The 15727-nt window shown below is 38.4% G+C and overlaps 1 protein-coding gene across 2 annotated transcripts in view; it reads right to left on the bottom strand.

The window, feature by feature from the left end:
- Lin52 (lin-52 DREAM MuvB core complex component) overlaps positions 1-15727 on the bottom strand; it is an 88924-nt gene that overhangs the window by 65717 nt on the left and 7480 nt on the right. Inside the window, exons 4-7 of one of the 2 annotated variants that reach the window (XM_026780083.1) lie at positions 14904-14941; positions 12732-12798; positions 9607-9690; positions 9489-9509 (exon numbers count right to left, since the gene is read on the bottom strand). In XM_026780083.1, the coding sequence (XP_026635884.1) occupies positions 9489-9509; positions 9607-9690; positions 12732-12798; positions 14904-14941 (210 nt within the window). The remainder of the gene's footprint in view (positions 1-9488; positions 9510-9606; positions 9691-12731; positions 12799-14903; positions 14942-15727) is intronic. The other variant, XM_005343347.3, reaches the window with a different exon arrangement.

The raw sequence follows: 15727 nt of genomic DNA, 5'->3' as shown, positions 1-15727 counted from the left end.
GCAGAGGCAGGCGGATCTCTGTGAGTTCGAGACCAGCCTGGGCTACAGAGCTAGTTCCAGGACAGGCTCCAAAGCCACAGCGGAAACCCTGTCTCAAAAAACCAAAAAAAAAAAAAAAAAAAGCATTCTGAGAACTGAACTCTGGTCCTCATTCATGCTTGGCAAGAACTTCACTAACTAAGCTATTTCTCCACTCTAAGACTTGATTAAAGAACAACAACAAAAAAAAAAATTGGAGAATAGTAGAATATTTTTATATCAGAAATATCACTTTAGCTCTGTTTTCTCATTCAATATCCGAAACAGATTTGAAACTGTCCTATTGAAGGACACCCTACCAACACCCAGTTTTAAATTTAACCTCTCACAACAGGCAACCAAATGCTTTATTTTTCTAATCAAGAGATTTCTCGGGGCTGGAGAGATGGCTCAGCGGTTAAGAACATTGCCTGCTCTTCCAAAGGTCCTGAGTTCAATTCCCAGCAACCACATGGTGGCTCACAACCATCTGTAAAGAGGTCTGGTGCCCTCTTCCGGCCTGCACACAGACAGAATATTGTATATAATAAATAAATAAATAAATATTTTTTTTTAAAAAAAGAGATTTCTCTAGTTATATGAAAAAGTATCCTTTAACAAACTATTAACATAGATTTAATGGTTGGAGACACTTTCATTTATATATGTTAAAGCCATTACTTCCCTAGTACCTGCAGTGAAGTACTTTGTATTCATTTATAAATTCTCATGCAGTGTCACTCCTTTCCAAATTATATTTTCAACACAAAACAGTAGATAAAACAAAGCTACTGCTCTTTAATCTGAAACAGTAAATACTGTTAAATTGAATTTTCTAGAGCATCAATAACAAAACTTATAAAAGACAAGCAAAACAGAATGTGTTAATTTATTTCCCCATGAACACAGTCATTCCTAGATTCAAAGCCTAGGAAGGATGCGACTTCCATGAACCCTAATGGAATTAGTGTAAAAAAATAAAACTCTGATAGATCTTACCTGTTGTATCTCTCAAACAAACGGCTGCAGTTTCACTTCAGACTGCAGGCATTCTAAGTGGATCTTTGCTTCCTCTATAGTTAATACTAAGTGTTTAATTTTCCAACTACAGGCAATACAGCCTGAAATGAAGTTTGACAAAATTGCCCAATGTTTGTTTAATAAAAGATGCTTTTTAAAAAAAAAATTATGTCTAAAAATGTTTGCATGCACACATGCATAACTGGGGCCAAGGAGGTCAGAAGACGGCATCAGATCCTCTGGAAATCATGTTACAGGTGAGCTGCCATGTGAGTGCTGGGAAGCGAACCTAGGTCCTCTACAAAAGCTGTAGGCACTCTTAGCTGCCAGCCGTCTCTCCACGGCCCTCTTTGGGTTATGTTATGTAATAAGTCTACTTTTCAACTCACGATCTTCCTCCCTTAATCTCCTGAGGGCTAAAATGACAAGAGTGGGCCATCATGGCTGGCACAAAAGATGCCAACCAAATCACCTTGTGCCCTTGACACTCCCGAACCTCTACTTCTGCAAGGACACGCTAAAGTTGGAAAAAGAAGTCCTATTCATTTTTTAACCTCACTAGTCGTTGTAAAAACTGACCCGCTGTTCCTGCCATTTAACTATGTTCCTACTCCTAAAAACTAAAAATAAAACTGCTGATTTTATGATCTCTTTTTTGTTGTTGTTGTTGTTGTTGTTTTGGATTTCTCTGTAACTTTTGGAGCCTGTCGCCTGCCTCTGTCTCCCGAGTGCTGGGATTAAAGGAGTGTGCCACCACTGCCCAGCATGATCTCCTTTTTAAAAAATAATTTTACTCATTAGGCAAGCTGTGGTATCACACATCTTAATCTCAGCACTTGGGACAGAAGTAGGAGGATTTTGTGAGTTAATGGCCAGCTCATGATCTACATAGGGAGTTCCAGGCCAGTTAGGGCTACATAGGAAGGCCCTGCCTAAAATTTTATACACACACACAAATATATATATATATTTATATATATATAAAAATATATATATATATATATATATTTCTATTGTGTGTGTGCACATGCCAATGTGCATTCCAGGGATCAACCTCAGGTTGTCAGGCAGCAAGCACAGCTACCCACTGAGCCCCCTCACTGACCGGTACTGTCCTTGCATGTGAGTATTTTCTAATGTTTACTTGGTCATCCCTCTGGTTGTCATGGACCTATTTGGTCTTTCTGTGATTACAGCTCTGGGGACTGAACTCAGGACCTCATATTCTATCACTGAGATAAATCACATGCACATACACTAGTTCCTCTAAATATACATCTTCTTATCTAGCATATACTCTGTAGAATTAAACAAAATACTTTATCCTAATTGATTTATGTCCTGTCTTCTCTCCTCTATCATGTCCCTCCTTCCCAAATCACAAGAGAGTAAAATACCAGAAACATTTTATGACAAAATCCTCTTTGTGAGTAAAACCATTTCAGAGGCAATGCTGGGTTTATGAAATAACTTGACTAATGGATAAAAGATATGAATGCTTATAAGCCTTAAAGGTAATTTAAGGATTTGTATATCCTAATTTGTTAGCCAAGGGAAAAATGAAAAATACCAACATGTTTTATTTCCCATTACCATAATACATTTTTAAACAAAATACTTAAAAGCTAAATTGACAATTTCTAATTATGAGAAATAACCTTGATCCTTTCAAAGTGCGGATTCTAGATTTTATGCTGTATTTATTTATCTAAATAGGATGCTCTTATAGTGAATCCTGAGAGATGTTATGGAATGCATAAAACAAGACATAAGGCTAAGTTTTGAATGGTATTTGAAAGAGCAAATAGCAGTAGTTTTTACAGTGCTTTTAAATCAAGTTTCCTGAATTTATACTTTTAGGTTATAATAATTTATCCTTTTTTCCCCCTAAGACAGGGTCACATACAGCCCAGGCTGACCTGAAACTCAACAGAGTAGAATCTGCCCTTGAACTCCTGATCTTCTTGCTTCCACCTTTAGAGTCTTAGAGATGTACATGATCATGTCCAGATCTAAATTTATATTTTCTTGACTCTGCAGCCTTAAAAGTAGATACGATCAATATATAGGAAAATGAAATTCACTTTCCTTCTTCATTCAGTGAAACTTCCTGTAGTAACTTCCACAACTGCCCTCTTCTCTCTGAAACAATTACTTGGTTTTTGTTTTTTGTTTTTTTGAGCCTGTCCTGAAACTCTCTCTGTAGACCAGTCTGGCCTCGAACCCACAGAGATTCACCTGCCTCTGCCTCCCTAGTGCTGGGATTAAATGTGTGTGCCACCACCGCCCAGCACTCTTTGTATTCTTAAAGAATTTATTTCTCTATGGCCCACTAAGAGTTACTTATCCTCTTTCCCTTTCCTCATAGATTTTAATGTGCACAGTGAAGTCATATATTTACTCAGCTTCATATACCATACAGAGAGCCCGGTGTGAAGCAGATAAATAGCTGCTGAATGCGACGGACACATTTCTTTCTTTCTCTTCTTATCTGATTATTCAAAATGACTTAATGGCTGGGAGCTTTATTTTAAAATAATTTAATTTTTCATAAAGGGTCACTAGCCCAAACTTATTCTATCAATTTTAGATAAAATTTCTGTTTTCATTTAATATGGCAATGCCTCATATTGCATAGCAACATAATAGAGTCCAAGGATGAAAAAAAAAAAAAAAACCAAACTAGGAAGAGAGATAACACAGGTCAGAGAACTGAACCCATTCTGAGAGTCTTAAATCCAAGTGTGGGAGCAACTTATTAAACAATCACACTTTTGGAATGTTAAAAATCCAACCTTCGGTCTAGAGAGATGGCTCAGAGATTAAGAGTACTGGCTTCTGGCTGTTCTTCCAGACGTCCTGAGTTCAATTCTCAGCAACCACAAGCTGACTCACAACCATCTATAATGAGGTCTGATGCCTTCTTCTGGTGAGTAGGCATATATGCAGACAGAACACTATATATAGTAAATAAATAAACCTTAAAAAATAAAAAAAATAAATAAATCCAACCTTCATGCTGGGTAGTGGTGGCGCATGCCTTCAGTCTAGCACTTGGGAGACAGAGGCAGGTGGATCTCTGTGAGGCTAGCCTGGTCTACAGTACAAGTTCCAGGGCAGCCAGAGCTGTTACATACAGAAAACCTGTCTCAGAAAAAAAAAATCCAACCTCCATGATGAAGTACAAAATGCTACTAAGGATAATAAAGAAACTGAAGGACTCTGAGCTTCAAAAAGGAAAAGAGCTTTAAAAAATAAGATGGAGCATTGAGTGGTAGTGGCGCTCGCCTTTAATCCCAGCACTTGGGAGGCAGAGACAGGCGGATCCCTATGAGTTTGTGGTCAGCCTGGTCTACAGAGTGAGTTCCAAGATAGCTAGGACTGTTACACAAAGAAACCCTGTCTCAAAAACTCAATCAATCAACCCATAAATAAATATTTAAAAGACAAGATGGAGCGATTAAAAGAGTGCCACACATCTTTAATCCTGGCACTCTGGAGGCAGAGGTAGGTGAATCTCAGTGAGTTTGAGGGCATCTAGGCCTACTAGAGTGAGTTCAGAACAGCCAGGGCTACATAGAGAAATCCTATCTCAATAAACCAAAAAAAAAAAAAAAAAAAGAGTGGGGTAAAAATGCTGAAAGGCAAATTGTAGTGGCACAGAACTTTAATCCCTGCAACTCAGGAGGCAGAGGCAGGCCTGTGAATTTGAGGTCAGTATGGTCTAATAATGAGTTCCAGGACAGCCACAATACAGAGAACCTGTCTTGATAGAAAAGAAGGAGGAAGGGAGGAAGTTAGTCAAACAGTTTGGTAAAACCACTAAAACTGCTTTTACCCAAATCAGAAACCCAGTTCAAGCAGTAGAAGTCCTATAAGACTTATGCTGCCATCTAGAGGCTACGTATGAGATGACTACTTTCCTTCATTTGTTTCCCAGAGATTACCAAACAGGCCTTATTCTAAGAGCCAAAGAACCTTGATACCAGGCCACAAAGAACACCTAGAGTGTAGAGTCACAATTATTCTTTCCTTCAGTCACAGACTAAAATTAGAACTCAATGGAGCTAACTCTCCTTTAGATGTATTTAGAGCGAGATGTGGTAGTCCATGCCTGTAAATTCCAACATTTGGAAAGTTGAAGCAGGAAGATCACCGTAGTTCAAAGCCAACCTGGGCTATACAACAACATTCTGTCCCATAAGCAAAAAATGTAGATGGAGAGTAATTTCTCAATATAATTAGCTACTTTTCAAAAGCATATGCCTAGAGGGTCCTAACAGAAGTGTTTAGAAGTGTTGGTTTCATTGGTTTTTCTTTGGTACAATCACTAAAACTTATACCATATATTAGCAGACTCAACAATGTAATTAACTGAGTGGAGTATCGAGTTTAAATGAGGGCTGGAAAGAGAGCTCAGTAGTAAGGAAGTCATCAAGTTCTTGGGAAGGATCTGAGTTTGGTCCCCAGTAACAATAGCAGGTGGCTCACAATGACTCTAACACTGTTCTGGGGGATCAGGTGCCTTTGGCCTACTTAAGCACTCACAAGCATGTATGCACATACATATGCAATTAAAAATGAAATAAATTTGCCACACAGTGGTGGCACACGCCTTTAATCCCAGCACGTGGGAGGCTGAGGCAGGTGGATTTCTGTGAGTTCGAGGCCAGCCTTGTCTACAGAGTGAGTTTGAGGCAGACCAGAACTGTTTACATAGAGAAACCCTGTCTTAAGCCCCTCCCCCACAAAAAAAAGGAAGAAATCCTTTGCAAAGTCTAAATAGGGAAGTCTCAAATGTCTTTTACACAAATGGTTTTAAAAGCTCAAAGAATCTAGGCAAATTCAATGTAATTTTATTTTCATTAAAAATTACCTATGAAGGGCTGGAGAGATGGCTCACTGGTTAAGAGCACTGACTGCTCTTCCAGAGGTCCTGAGTTCAATTCCCAGCAACCACATGGTGGCTCACAGCCATCTATAATGAGACCTGGCGCCCCCTTCTGGCTTGCGGGCACACATGGAAGGAATGCTGTAAACATGATAAATAAATATTAAAAAAAAATTACCTATGAAAACACCACAGTCTTTAACACCATACTACATGCTTTCTGCCAAGATCAGAAAGGAAATGAAGGACATCTACTCTTACCACTTTTGTTCACAACTGTAATGAAATTTAACTAAGGTAAGAAAATGAAATCAAAATATATCTAGATTAGAAAGGAAGAAACACAGGCTGGAGAAATGGCTCAGCCCTTAAAGGCTAGGCTCACAGCAGAAAATATGAGAAAGGAAGGAACAAAATCGTTCCCACTTGCAACAAGGAATCTGCACACACACAACTTTTCGTACGGCTGGGCATGTAGAACTGACTGATAGCTCATGAAAGCAGGTTAAGTATTCAGCATCAATGGGCAAAAGAAAATCCAAACCACAATGACCCTTATACTCCTAGGATAGAAGTAACAATTTTTTAAAGGACAATAATAAGTATTAGCAAAAATTCCTCTACTGTTGGTAGAAGTATATAATGGTTCAGTCAGCTTGGAAAACAGCCTAAGAACTCTTCAAGAAGTCAGATACAAGCAAAGAGCACACCTTTAATCCAGCACTTGGGAGACAGAGGCAGGCAGATCTCTGGTCAATCAAGTCCAGCCTGGTCTATAAAGTTGAGTTCTAGGACAACCAGAGCTACGCAGAGAAACCCTGTCTCCAAAACCCAAAGGAGTCAGATATAATGCTACCATAAGACCCCAGTTATAAACACAAGAGAACGGAAATTCATGTGTACACATGACTTGTCAGAGCAGCATTGTCAACAAATTTAATAGTAGCAACGATCAAATGTCTCTCAATTGGCGATAAATACAATGTTATACCTACCCAAAGGAATATGATCTGACCATACAAAAGAGAGCACTGATATATTCTGAAACACAGCTGAACACTGAAAATGCTATTTCAGTAAAAGAAATCAGGGCTGGAGGGAGCTAGCAAAGTACAGGCTCTGGGTCTGATACCTAGCACTTTGAGTAAGAGACAATGAAAGAGAAAGAGAAATAGAGAAAAATGAGACTCCAGTCACAGAAACATGATTCCAAACTAGACAAATCTATACTGGCATAAAACAGATTAGTGATGACTGAGCCTCTAAAAGCTTGAGAGGAAATGAGGAGTAGGGCAAATGGGGCCAGGGATTTGGGGCGGTAATGAAAATATCCTAGACTTGACTGTGTTGCAGACTGAGCTGTTCAGTATAAACAGGTGAATTACAGAAACATGAACTGCAGCTCAATAAAGCTGTTACGAAAAAAAAAAAAGAAAGAAACACAAACACAAATGCTCCAGAGTTCCAAGGATTAGCTCTAGCTACAAAGAGATGATTAGCAGTTTTCCAAATTTTTATAACTTATTTTCAGTTATTTCCAAGTTAGTGACGATAAATGAGTGGGTCTTTTACATAACTACTGAAAAACTTGTCACCTTCAGAACCAAGAAAAAATCAGAAAAGGGTAAAAATTGCAGAGAATTAGTAGGATGCACAGCAATTAAATGGGTCTCAGGAATAAAGGCAACAGCCTAGTGTTGTAATTCACAGGGCTAAGTCAGTATCCCACCCACACCATAATGGTAATGAGGAAGGCTCAAGCACATAGAGCCAAACAATTAGCACACTCCATGTTGTATGTTCTAAATAATTATCTACTGCTATCAGAGAAGAAAATATCCCAAGACCTTCAAACATCACTTCTCATCACTAAACACCAATTACCTAAAACTAGAGCAATTTTCAAAAGCTTTCATCCTTTCCGTTTTAAGTCAATGGGCCTCGTTAGACATCATGTGTCATTCCATCTAGAGGCATCTTTAATTGACTGCCAGTTGATCCATAAGACTACAAAGGGAGTCTAAAAGAAAATGACTTTTATTTTGAAAAGTTACATTTAATCCCAGGACTAAAACAAATATAACAAATTTCCAAGAATGGTGAAAGTGCCTTAAAAATGAAACAAATCTATAAAAGTTATTGTATTTTAAAAATCTGTACACCACAAGGGTTATCTGACATATAGCCATGAACAAAACCAAAGGGTAACATAAGGCTCACCTCCCAAAAGACAGAAGCTAGTTACTACCAGTACTACAAGATTCTTGTTATTCCTATACTCTCATTTAACAATACTGTGAAATGACAATCATGTTTTGAGGCTAAATATTTCTGCATTTTTTTCATCTCATCATCTTTATCAGGGCAGATATTTGCATGAAAACAGTATCACTGGTCCTCTGGGATTCATCAGTTCCTACTGCTTATTTTTCACCCATGTCATCCTTTCAATTAATGTAGAAAAAAAATACCAAGACATCGAAACACCAGATTAAGGTGTCAAGTGAAAGACAATCCCTGGAGTAGATGAATAATCTAAGAGGACAAAAAAGATGTTTTTATGCAAATATACTATACACGCTAGAACAAGGAGACTATATCCAAGAAATCCTACACACATCGATGTAAGCATTTCAATTTCTTCTTTTTTTCTTTTCTTTTTTATTTTTTTATTTTTTATTTTATTTTTATTTTTTTATTAATTTATTTATTTATTGAGGATTTCCGCCTCCTCCTCGCCACCGCCCCCCACCTGCCCCAGCATTTCAATTTCTAACTTATTTTCTATCCTCAAATAAATTCCCTATGGCCAAGGAAGATGGCAGGAAGTTACAAAGTACTGTTACAGAAACTAAAACAGGCTGAGTTATGAAGTATAACATAATTTATGTTTCTACTGTATTCATCCAACCACACTGGCAGGAAAACAGTCTTCCTTGTTCAGCTTAAGTTTAGTGATTAAGATGGCTGAATTAGTTGACTACAACTAACCCCAATCCTAATGCCGTCAGTTCTTAGAAATATAAATACTTGGCAGTGGGTAAGGCACCACACTGCTAAACCTAATGACCTGAGCTCGGTTCCTTGTTAGCTGACTACTGCCATGCACGTCTGTACTCTAGTGCAGAACAGCTGAAGTCTCTCCCAGAAAGACACTCTTCCTTCCTGGAGAATCCTGATATTCAAAAACACAAACTGGTCTCTTTTGCTCACCTTCCTTAGTGCCTAGAAAAAGCCATGGACAGCAGCAAAGACTCGAAGACTAATGGCTCAAGTAAAGTGGAGCCTGGATACACCAAAGGAAGAATAAGAATACACCAGTGACATAATTAAGGGTCACAGACCTAGACAACCTCAAAGCCATTTCTACCCCTGGATTTTTAATAAACGAATGTGAACTAACAAAGTCTCTCTTCAGACTGAACTAGTTTTAATTGATGTCCTAGCACTTAAAACAAAAAGGTTCCAAAAGATATGTATTGTACAAAAATTTTTACCTTTAAGTCAATAGTTTAGCACATTCTATCATGAAAGGTACAAAGTTACACCAAGTTCCTACCTTCAGATGGCTTGTCTTTGCCTTGGTAAAAGGAAAGGTATACTTTCATGAGTTATAACTAGAACTCATTGTGGAATATACAACATGTAACCTTGTATAAAATTAATTGGGTACTCACACTCATCCAGTCCCAGCTGATAGGCCAGGTTCTGGAGCCCTCGTACCTTCTCCATCAAATTAGCTGTGGTGAGGCTCCCCAGCTCTGAAATAGAAGACTTTATTTCAGTACCACTTCTCACTGATCTGCAGTAATAATTGATTTGGGTTGATAGTCCTAGTAATAAAAGATGTCTAGTTGGGTTGGGGGTATAGCTGAATGTCAGAACACTGACCTAGCAAGCAAGAAGCCAGGGATTTGATCACCAGAACAATGAAAGAGTGAGGAAGACTTCAAGCTTAATTTCCTTCATGAATAAGTACAAAACAGGCCCTTTATTTCCTTTCCTCCAATTTTACATACTCTTCAGCAAAAACTGTGAAGTTTTCTACTACTGCAAAAACATCTCAGCATTATACTTAACAAATTAAGTGGGCTTTAAATTATTTATTTTTACATTTTTAAAAATGCATTTAGTGTGTTTGTGCGCAATATTGCATGGGTATCAGAGGACAATTTGAAAGGAGTCAACTCTTTCCTTCTAGCATGTGGGTTCTAGAGAGCATACTCAGGTTCTCAGGCTTGGTGGCATGTGTCTTCACAGCTGAGTCAGCTCGCCTGCCCAAGTGTGTTATAGCATCTGTTTATAATATTCATTTTTGCCTATCACACAAAATGAATATACCGTTAAAATGTGAAGCCTTATGATGTGACATATCATAGAGAAAACCTTGCAGACACATCTTGGTCATGTAAATCAGATGTTGTCTCCATTTACAAGTCCCAGGATTTCAACTATATATAGTAGCAATAATAGCAACAAACTACTGTTCACCCTGTACCCAACTGTAGAAAACATAAACTTAAATATAAATCCAAACTTTCCCTTCAAATCCAATTGTGCTTATTTTATTTACAATTAATTTTACTTACTTCCCAGATTTTACTTACTTAAAATAAAGGTTACAACCCAGATTTTCATTTAAATAGCACCTAAATGCTTGTTTAAAATAGAGATCAGTTTTCATGAAACATAATGCGCTGTGAACTCTCACTAAAATTTAGTTTTCTTAGAAACTATAAGTTCATCATTTATTACATAAATAGTTTTGGAATATTAGGACAATGAATCTGAGATCCTTCGAGACATAGTTTTCCATGGGTGGGTGAGGGAATCAGCATCTAACCACGCACTGAGTAACTTCTGAAATCATACAAAGGAGTTCTGCTCTTCCATTTATCATTCTGCAGTCTTTCCTGCAATGAGCATATGCCACTTTCTTGACTAGTTTTAAATAGCTCAAGAATTCCTGATTTTTACCTTAATTTCAATCTATTACTTCACAACTATCATGAATCTGAACACCATAAGAATGATTTTTTAAAAAAAGACCAAAACCATAAAATTAATGTTTTTTTTTAATTTAAATTTCCATTCTGATTGAACTCCAAATCATTCATCAAAAAACAGTATTCACTGCTCATAGAATTCTTGACAGAAGAACCGAAAGGACAGAAAGAAAGAAAAGATTTCTCTCAACCCACTAGGAGAGTGGTTCTCACCCTTCCTAATGCTGTGACCCTTTAATACAGTTCCTCATGTTGTGGTGACTCCAACCACAAAATCATTTCATTGCTACGTCATAACTGTAATGTTGCTGCTATCATGAATCATAATGTAAATATTGGAAGGAAGGATATTTGGTATGGGACCCCTGTGAAGAGGTGGTTCAGCCCCTCAAAGGGGCACAACCCACAGGCTGAGAACTGCTACACTCACGATTGTCATTTTATAGTACTAAGGACAATATGTGGCTTTGAATTTTATAAATAAGGCTCTTCTATTATAGTGAAGATTAAACTTTAAAAGATCAGAGTTTAAACTTTATAAATTTATAAACATTAGCCATTTTATCTCTAAATCTTTGTTATTATCATACCTAACAGGGCCTTCATAATTCAGTGAGAAATTCATGTAAGGTTTTTTTTTCTTTTTTTTAATTTATTTATTTATTAAGGATTTCTGCCTCCTCCCCGCCACCACCTCCTATTTCCCTCCCCCTCCCCTGATCAAGTCCCTCTCTCTCATCAGCTTGAAGAGCAATCAGGGTTCCCTGACCTGTGGGAAGTCCAAGGACCGCCCACCTCCATCCAAGTTTAGTAAGTTGAGCATCCAAACTGCCTAGGCTCCCCCAAAGCCAGTATGTGCAGTAGGATCAAAAACCCATTGCCATTGTTCTTGAGTTCTCATGTAAGGTTTTTTTTTTAATCCACTATAAGCATTATACAAAAGTAAGTTAATATGAAAAAAATAAACATGAAAGAGTTCACTGTGACTCATTCTTGAACTGGCTGAATTTCTACACCTATAAAAAGTAGAGAAAAGCATTCCCACCAGACATGAAGAACTATGAAGACAGATAGCAAAGTAGGCAGTGTGAAGCCAAGAACGTCGTAAGGATGCAGGGACAGAAAAGCTGCACAGTGGTTTGTGGACAGATGTAAATGCGACAGCAGAGGACAAGCCAGGCCTGGTGGCTACCCAGCGTCCCAGGTACTTAGGCGGCTGAGACAGAAGAAGCATCAGTTGGGCTCATGCACTCAGAGGCCAAACTGAGCAATGGGGTGGGACCCCACTAAAACAAAAACAAGCCAGGTAATGGTGGCACATGCCTTTAATCCCTGCACTTAGGAGGCAGAGGCAAGAGGATGGATTTCTGAGTTCTAGGGCAGCCTGATCTACAGAGTTGAATTCTAGGACAGTCAGGGCTACACAGATAAACTCTGTCTCAAAAAACAAACAAACAAACAAACGAAAACCAACTAACCAAACAAACAAACAAAAAAACCAAACCAAAGATAGTAGACACTGCGGGGCTGGAGAGATGGCTCAGAGGTTAAGGACGCTGACTGTTCTTCCAGAGGTCCTGAGTTCATTCCCAGCAACCACATGGTGGCTCACAACCATCTACAATGAGATCTAGTGCCCTCTTCTGGCCTGAAGTCTTACATGGAGGCAGCACACTGTATTGTATACATAATAAATAAAATCTTAAAAATAATAAATAAAAATCTCACTTGAAATAGGAAACAAATGCACAGAATATTTTTTTTTAAAAAAGATAGTAGACACCAGCATCACATACCTTTCAACATATCGATGTCATCACGTTCTATTTCAGCCATCCATTTGGGTGGAGAGCTAGTGATGGGCTGTCAGGAAAAAAAAATATCCATTCAGGTGCATCCTTCTTATGAGAATGTAGTTCATCACACAGCCTTCAGATTGTCTGAAAATCCTGGAAAACTACAATCTCAAAAATCCAGGTTTTGTAGGTGAATAGATGACTCAGCAGTCAAGAGCATAGACTGTTCTTCCAGGGGACCCAGGCTTGATTCCCAGTACCCACAACTACCTGTATCCTCAGTCACAAGTGATCTGATGCCCTCTTCTGGCCTTCTCAGGCACCAAGCACATATATGGTACACAGACATACATACATACAGGCAAAATATCCATATACATAAAATAAATAAATAAAATTTTAAAGCAGGTTTTTAGGTTCAGCTTTTACTTTAAAAATTCATTTTATAAAATCCTGCTACTCAATTTTAAAGTTGGTCTCAGAAAGGTAGTGGATGAATTTCGATGTGACTACTAATACTAATTCAAGAATAAGTTAGTTCATCGATAACATTATTTAAAATTCCATTCTTATGAAAGACTCCAATTGAAAGTTTAAGACAGTATGAGTAACTAACAGAAATAAGAATCAGAGATGAGAAAACCCCCAGTTCAAGTGGGGAGAGAATAATGGTCATCACTTGACATTTCATCACTAACTTCTTGTTGTTTTTTTTGGAGACAGAGTTTCTCTGTGTAGCCTGGCTGTCCTGGGACTCTCTCTGTAGACCAGGCTGGCTTCAAACTCACAGAAATCTGCCTGTCTCTGCCTCCTGTATGCCGGGATTAAAGATGTACGCCAACGCCACTCGACTAGATTTCATCATTAAATTTTTTTCCATCTATTTATTTGTGTGACGTCTCTGGGGAGGTAATAGAGCATGTATATGCCATAAGCAGGTGTGTGGAGGTCAGAAGACAACCTGTGGGAGTCAGTTCTCTCCTTCAACCATGTAGGTCCAGGGACTGAACTCAAGTCATCAGGCTTGATAGCAAATGTGTTTACCGAGTTCATAATTGTACTGTAGAAGTTTTTGGAAATTTTCAGCATTTAAAAATGTTAGTGGACATAAGTGGGAAACAACTGCAACCCGAGCAGAGGCTGAGGCATAAGGAAGGTTAGTTCAAGGTCATCTTGGGTTACTGTGGTGCCCCAACAAGAACAGATATTTGAATACTTAGACTCTAGTTGGTGGAACTATTTGGGAAGGTTTAAGAGTGTGGCCTTGTTGAAGGAGATGTGTCATGAGGGGTGAGTTTTAAAGTTGCAAAAGCCCACACCCAGTCTCTCTTGCTCTCCGTCTGCTGTTGGTGGATAAGATGTAAGCTCTCAGCTACTGCTCCAGCACCATGCCTGTCTCTGCCTGTTCCCATGTTCCCATGTTCCCTACCATCATGACCTCTGAAACTGTAAGTAAGCCCCCAATTAAATGCTTTCTTTTAAAGTTGCCTTGGTCATGGTATCTCTTTATGCCACTTCAAAAGGACAGTGACTAAGACAGTTACACTGTGAGATCATCTTTCCCCCTCACCCTGTACAAAAACCAAATCCTGGATACTCCCAGATATACTGATTCAGAATATCAAAGGCCATTAAGAGGGACTACTAGAAAGAATAGAGATAAGGAATTAAACAAGACAAAATTTTTTAAAAGCTTTGCAGCTGTACACTGACAATTCTGCCATGCAGACAAAGGTTAAGAAACACAACCCTGGACCACAGTGATGGCTCAGCAGGTAAGTGAGCTTGCTGCTATTTCTAATGATCTGAATTCGAACCCCAGTAACCACATTAAAAAAAAAAAACCAACCTCCCACATAAATAAGGGGGAAAAAAGCTGCAAAATTAAATATAGTTGAGGCAAACAGAATACCAATGTTACACCAAGTATTTCAACTGCTTAACCTTGAAGTTTCTAAGCTGAAGAAAAGGCTAATAGGCAAGGGTCAGTGTCAAAGCATTTAAACAGAGGAAGGGATTACAACAGTTAACTATGAGAATATAAACATATTTAAAGATCTACAGTCAAAAAAATGATTAGAAGACTATGGCACTATTCTTTAAAATAGATTTGAGCTTTTTATCCAAGGGCAAGCTTTGAGTAAACCTCCATAAACGTAAGTTATTACTTACACTCTTGAAAGAAGCAGCAAATTCAGCAACACCTGGTACTAGAGAAGAAAAACAAAAAACAACAAATGTTATTCATGCAAGAAACATTTGTGTGTTCAGGCACAGAGGATTTAAATAAAAAAACGAAGTTTTCCCAGGTGGTGGTGGCTGTGTTGACACACACCATTAATCCTAGTACTCAGGAGGCAGAGGCAGGTGGATCTGTGAGTTTGAGGCCAGCCTGGTCTACAGAATGAGTTCCAGTACAGTCAGGGCTACACAGAAAGAAATCCCGTCTCAAGCAAACAAACAATCCAAAAAACCAAAGTCTTGCCCCCTTCAAAGAACTTACAATGTAGAAAAGGACAGGTCACAAATCACTAATACTGATTACATTTCAGAAAGATGTTAGGTGCTATAGGGAGACATAAAATAGAACTCTAATCAGAATGATGGGGCAGGAAAAACTTCTCTGAAAAGCCAATGCCTCAGCTTTTAAATAACCAAGATTTGGCTTGGAGAATAGTAAACTATCTCTTGTCAGAAAGTTTAAGTTTCCTTCCCAAGGCTAGAGGTATAGACAATGAAAGAGTTCTTGTCTAGCATGCACAAGACCCTGGGGTTGAGCCCCAGGGATGCAAATAAATAAATAACAAAAATGAGCAATATAAACTTTCTTTTTAGTTGTCCTTTCTGTTAATCAAATTATTGACTCAAATGTCTCATAGACAATATCACATTAAAAATCAAAAGAGGGGCTGGAGAGATGGCTCAGTGGTTAAGAGCATTGCCTGCTCTTCCAAAGGTCCTGAGTTCAATTCCCAGCAACCACATGGTGGCTCACA

Source organism: Microtus ochrogaster, chromosome 1 (genome assembly GCF_000317375.1).
Source record: "Microtus ochrogaster isolate Prairie Vole_2 chromosome 1, MicOch1.0, whole genome shotgun sequence".
Lineage (NCBI taxonomy): Eukaryota > Metazoa > Chordata > Mammalia > Rodentia > Cricetidae > Microtus > Microtus ochrogaster.
The sequence above is the reverse complement of the archived record's forward strand: the minus strand, read 5'-3'. Positions and strand labels throughout refer to the sequence as shown.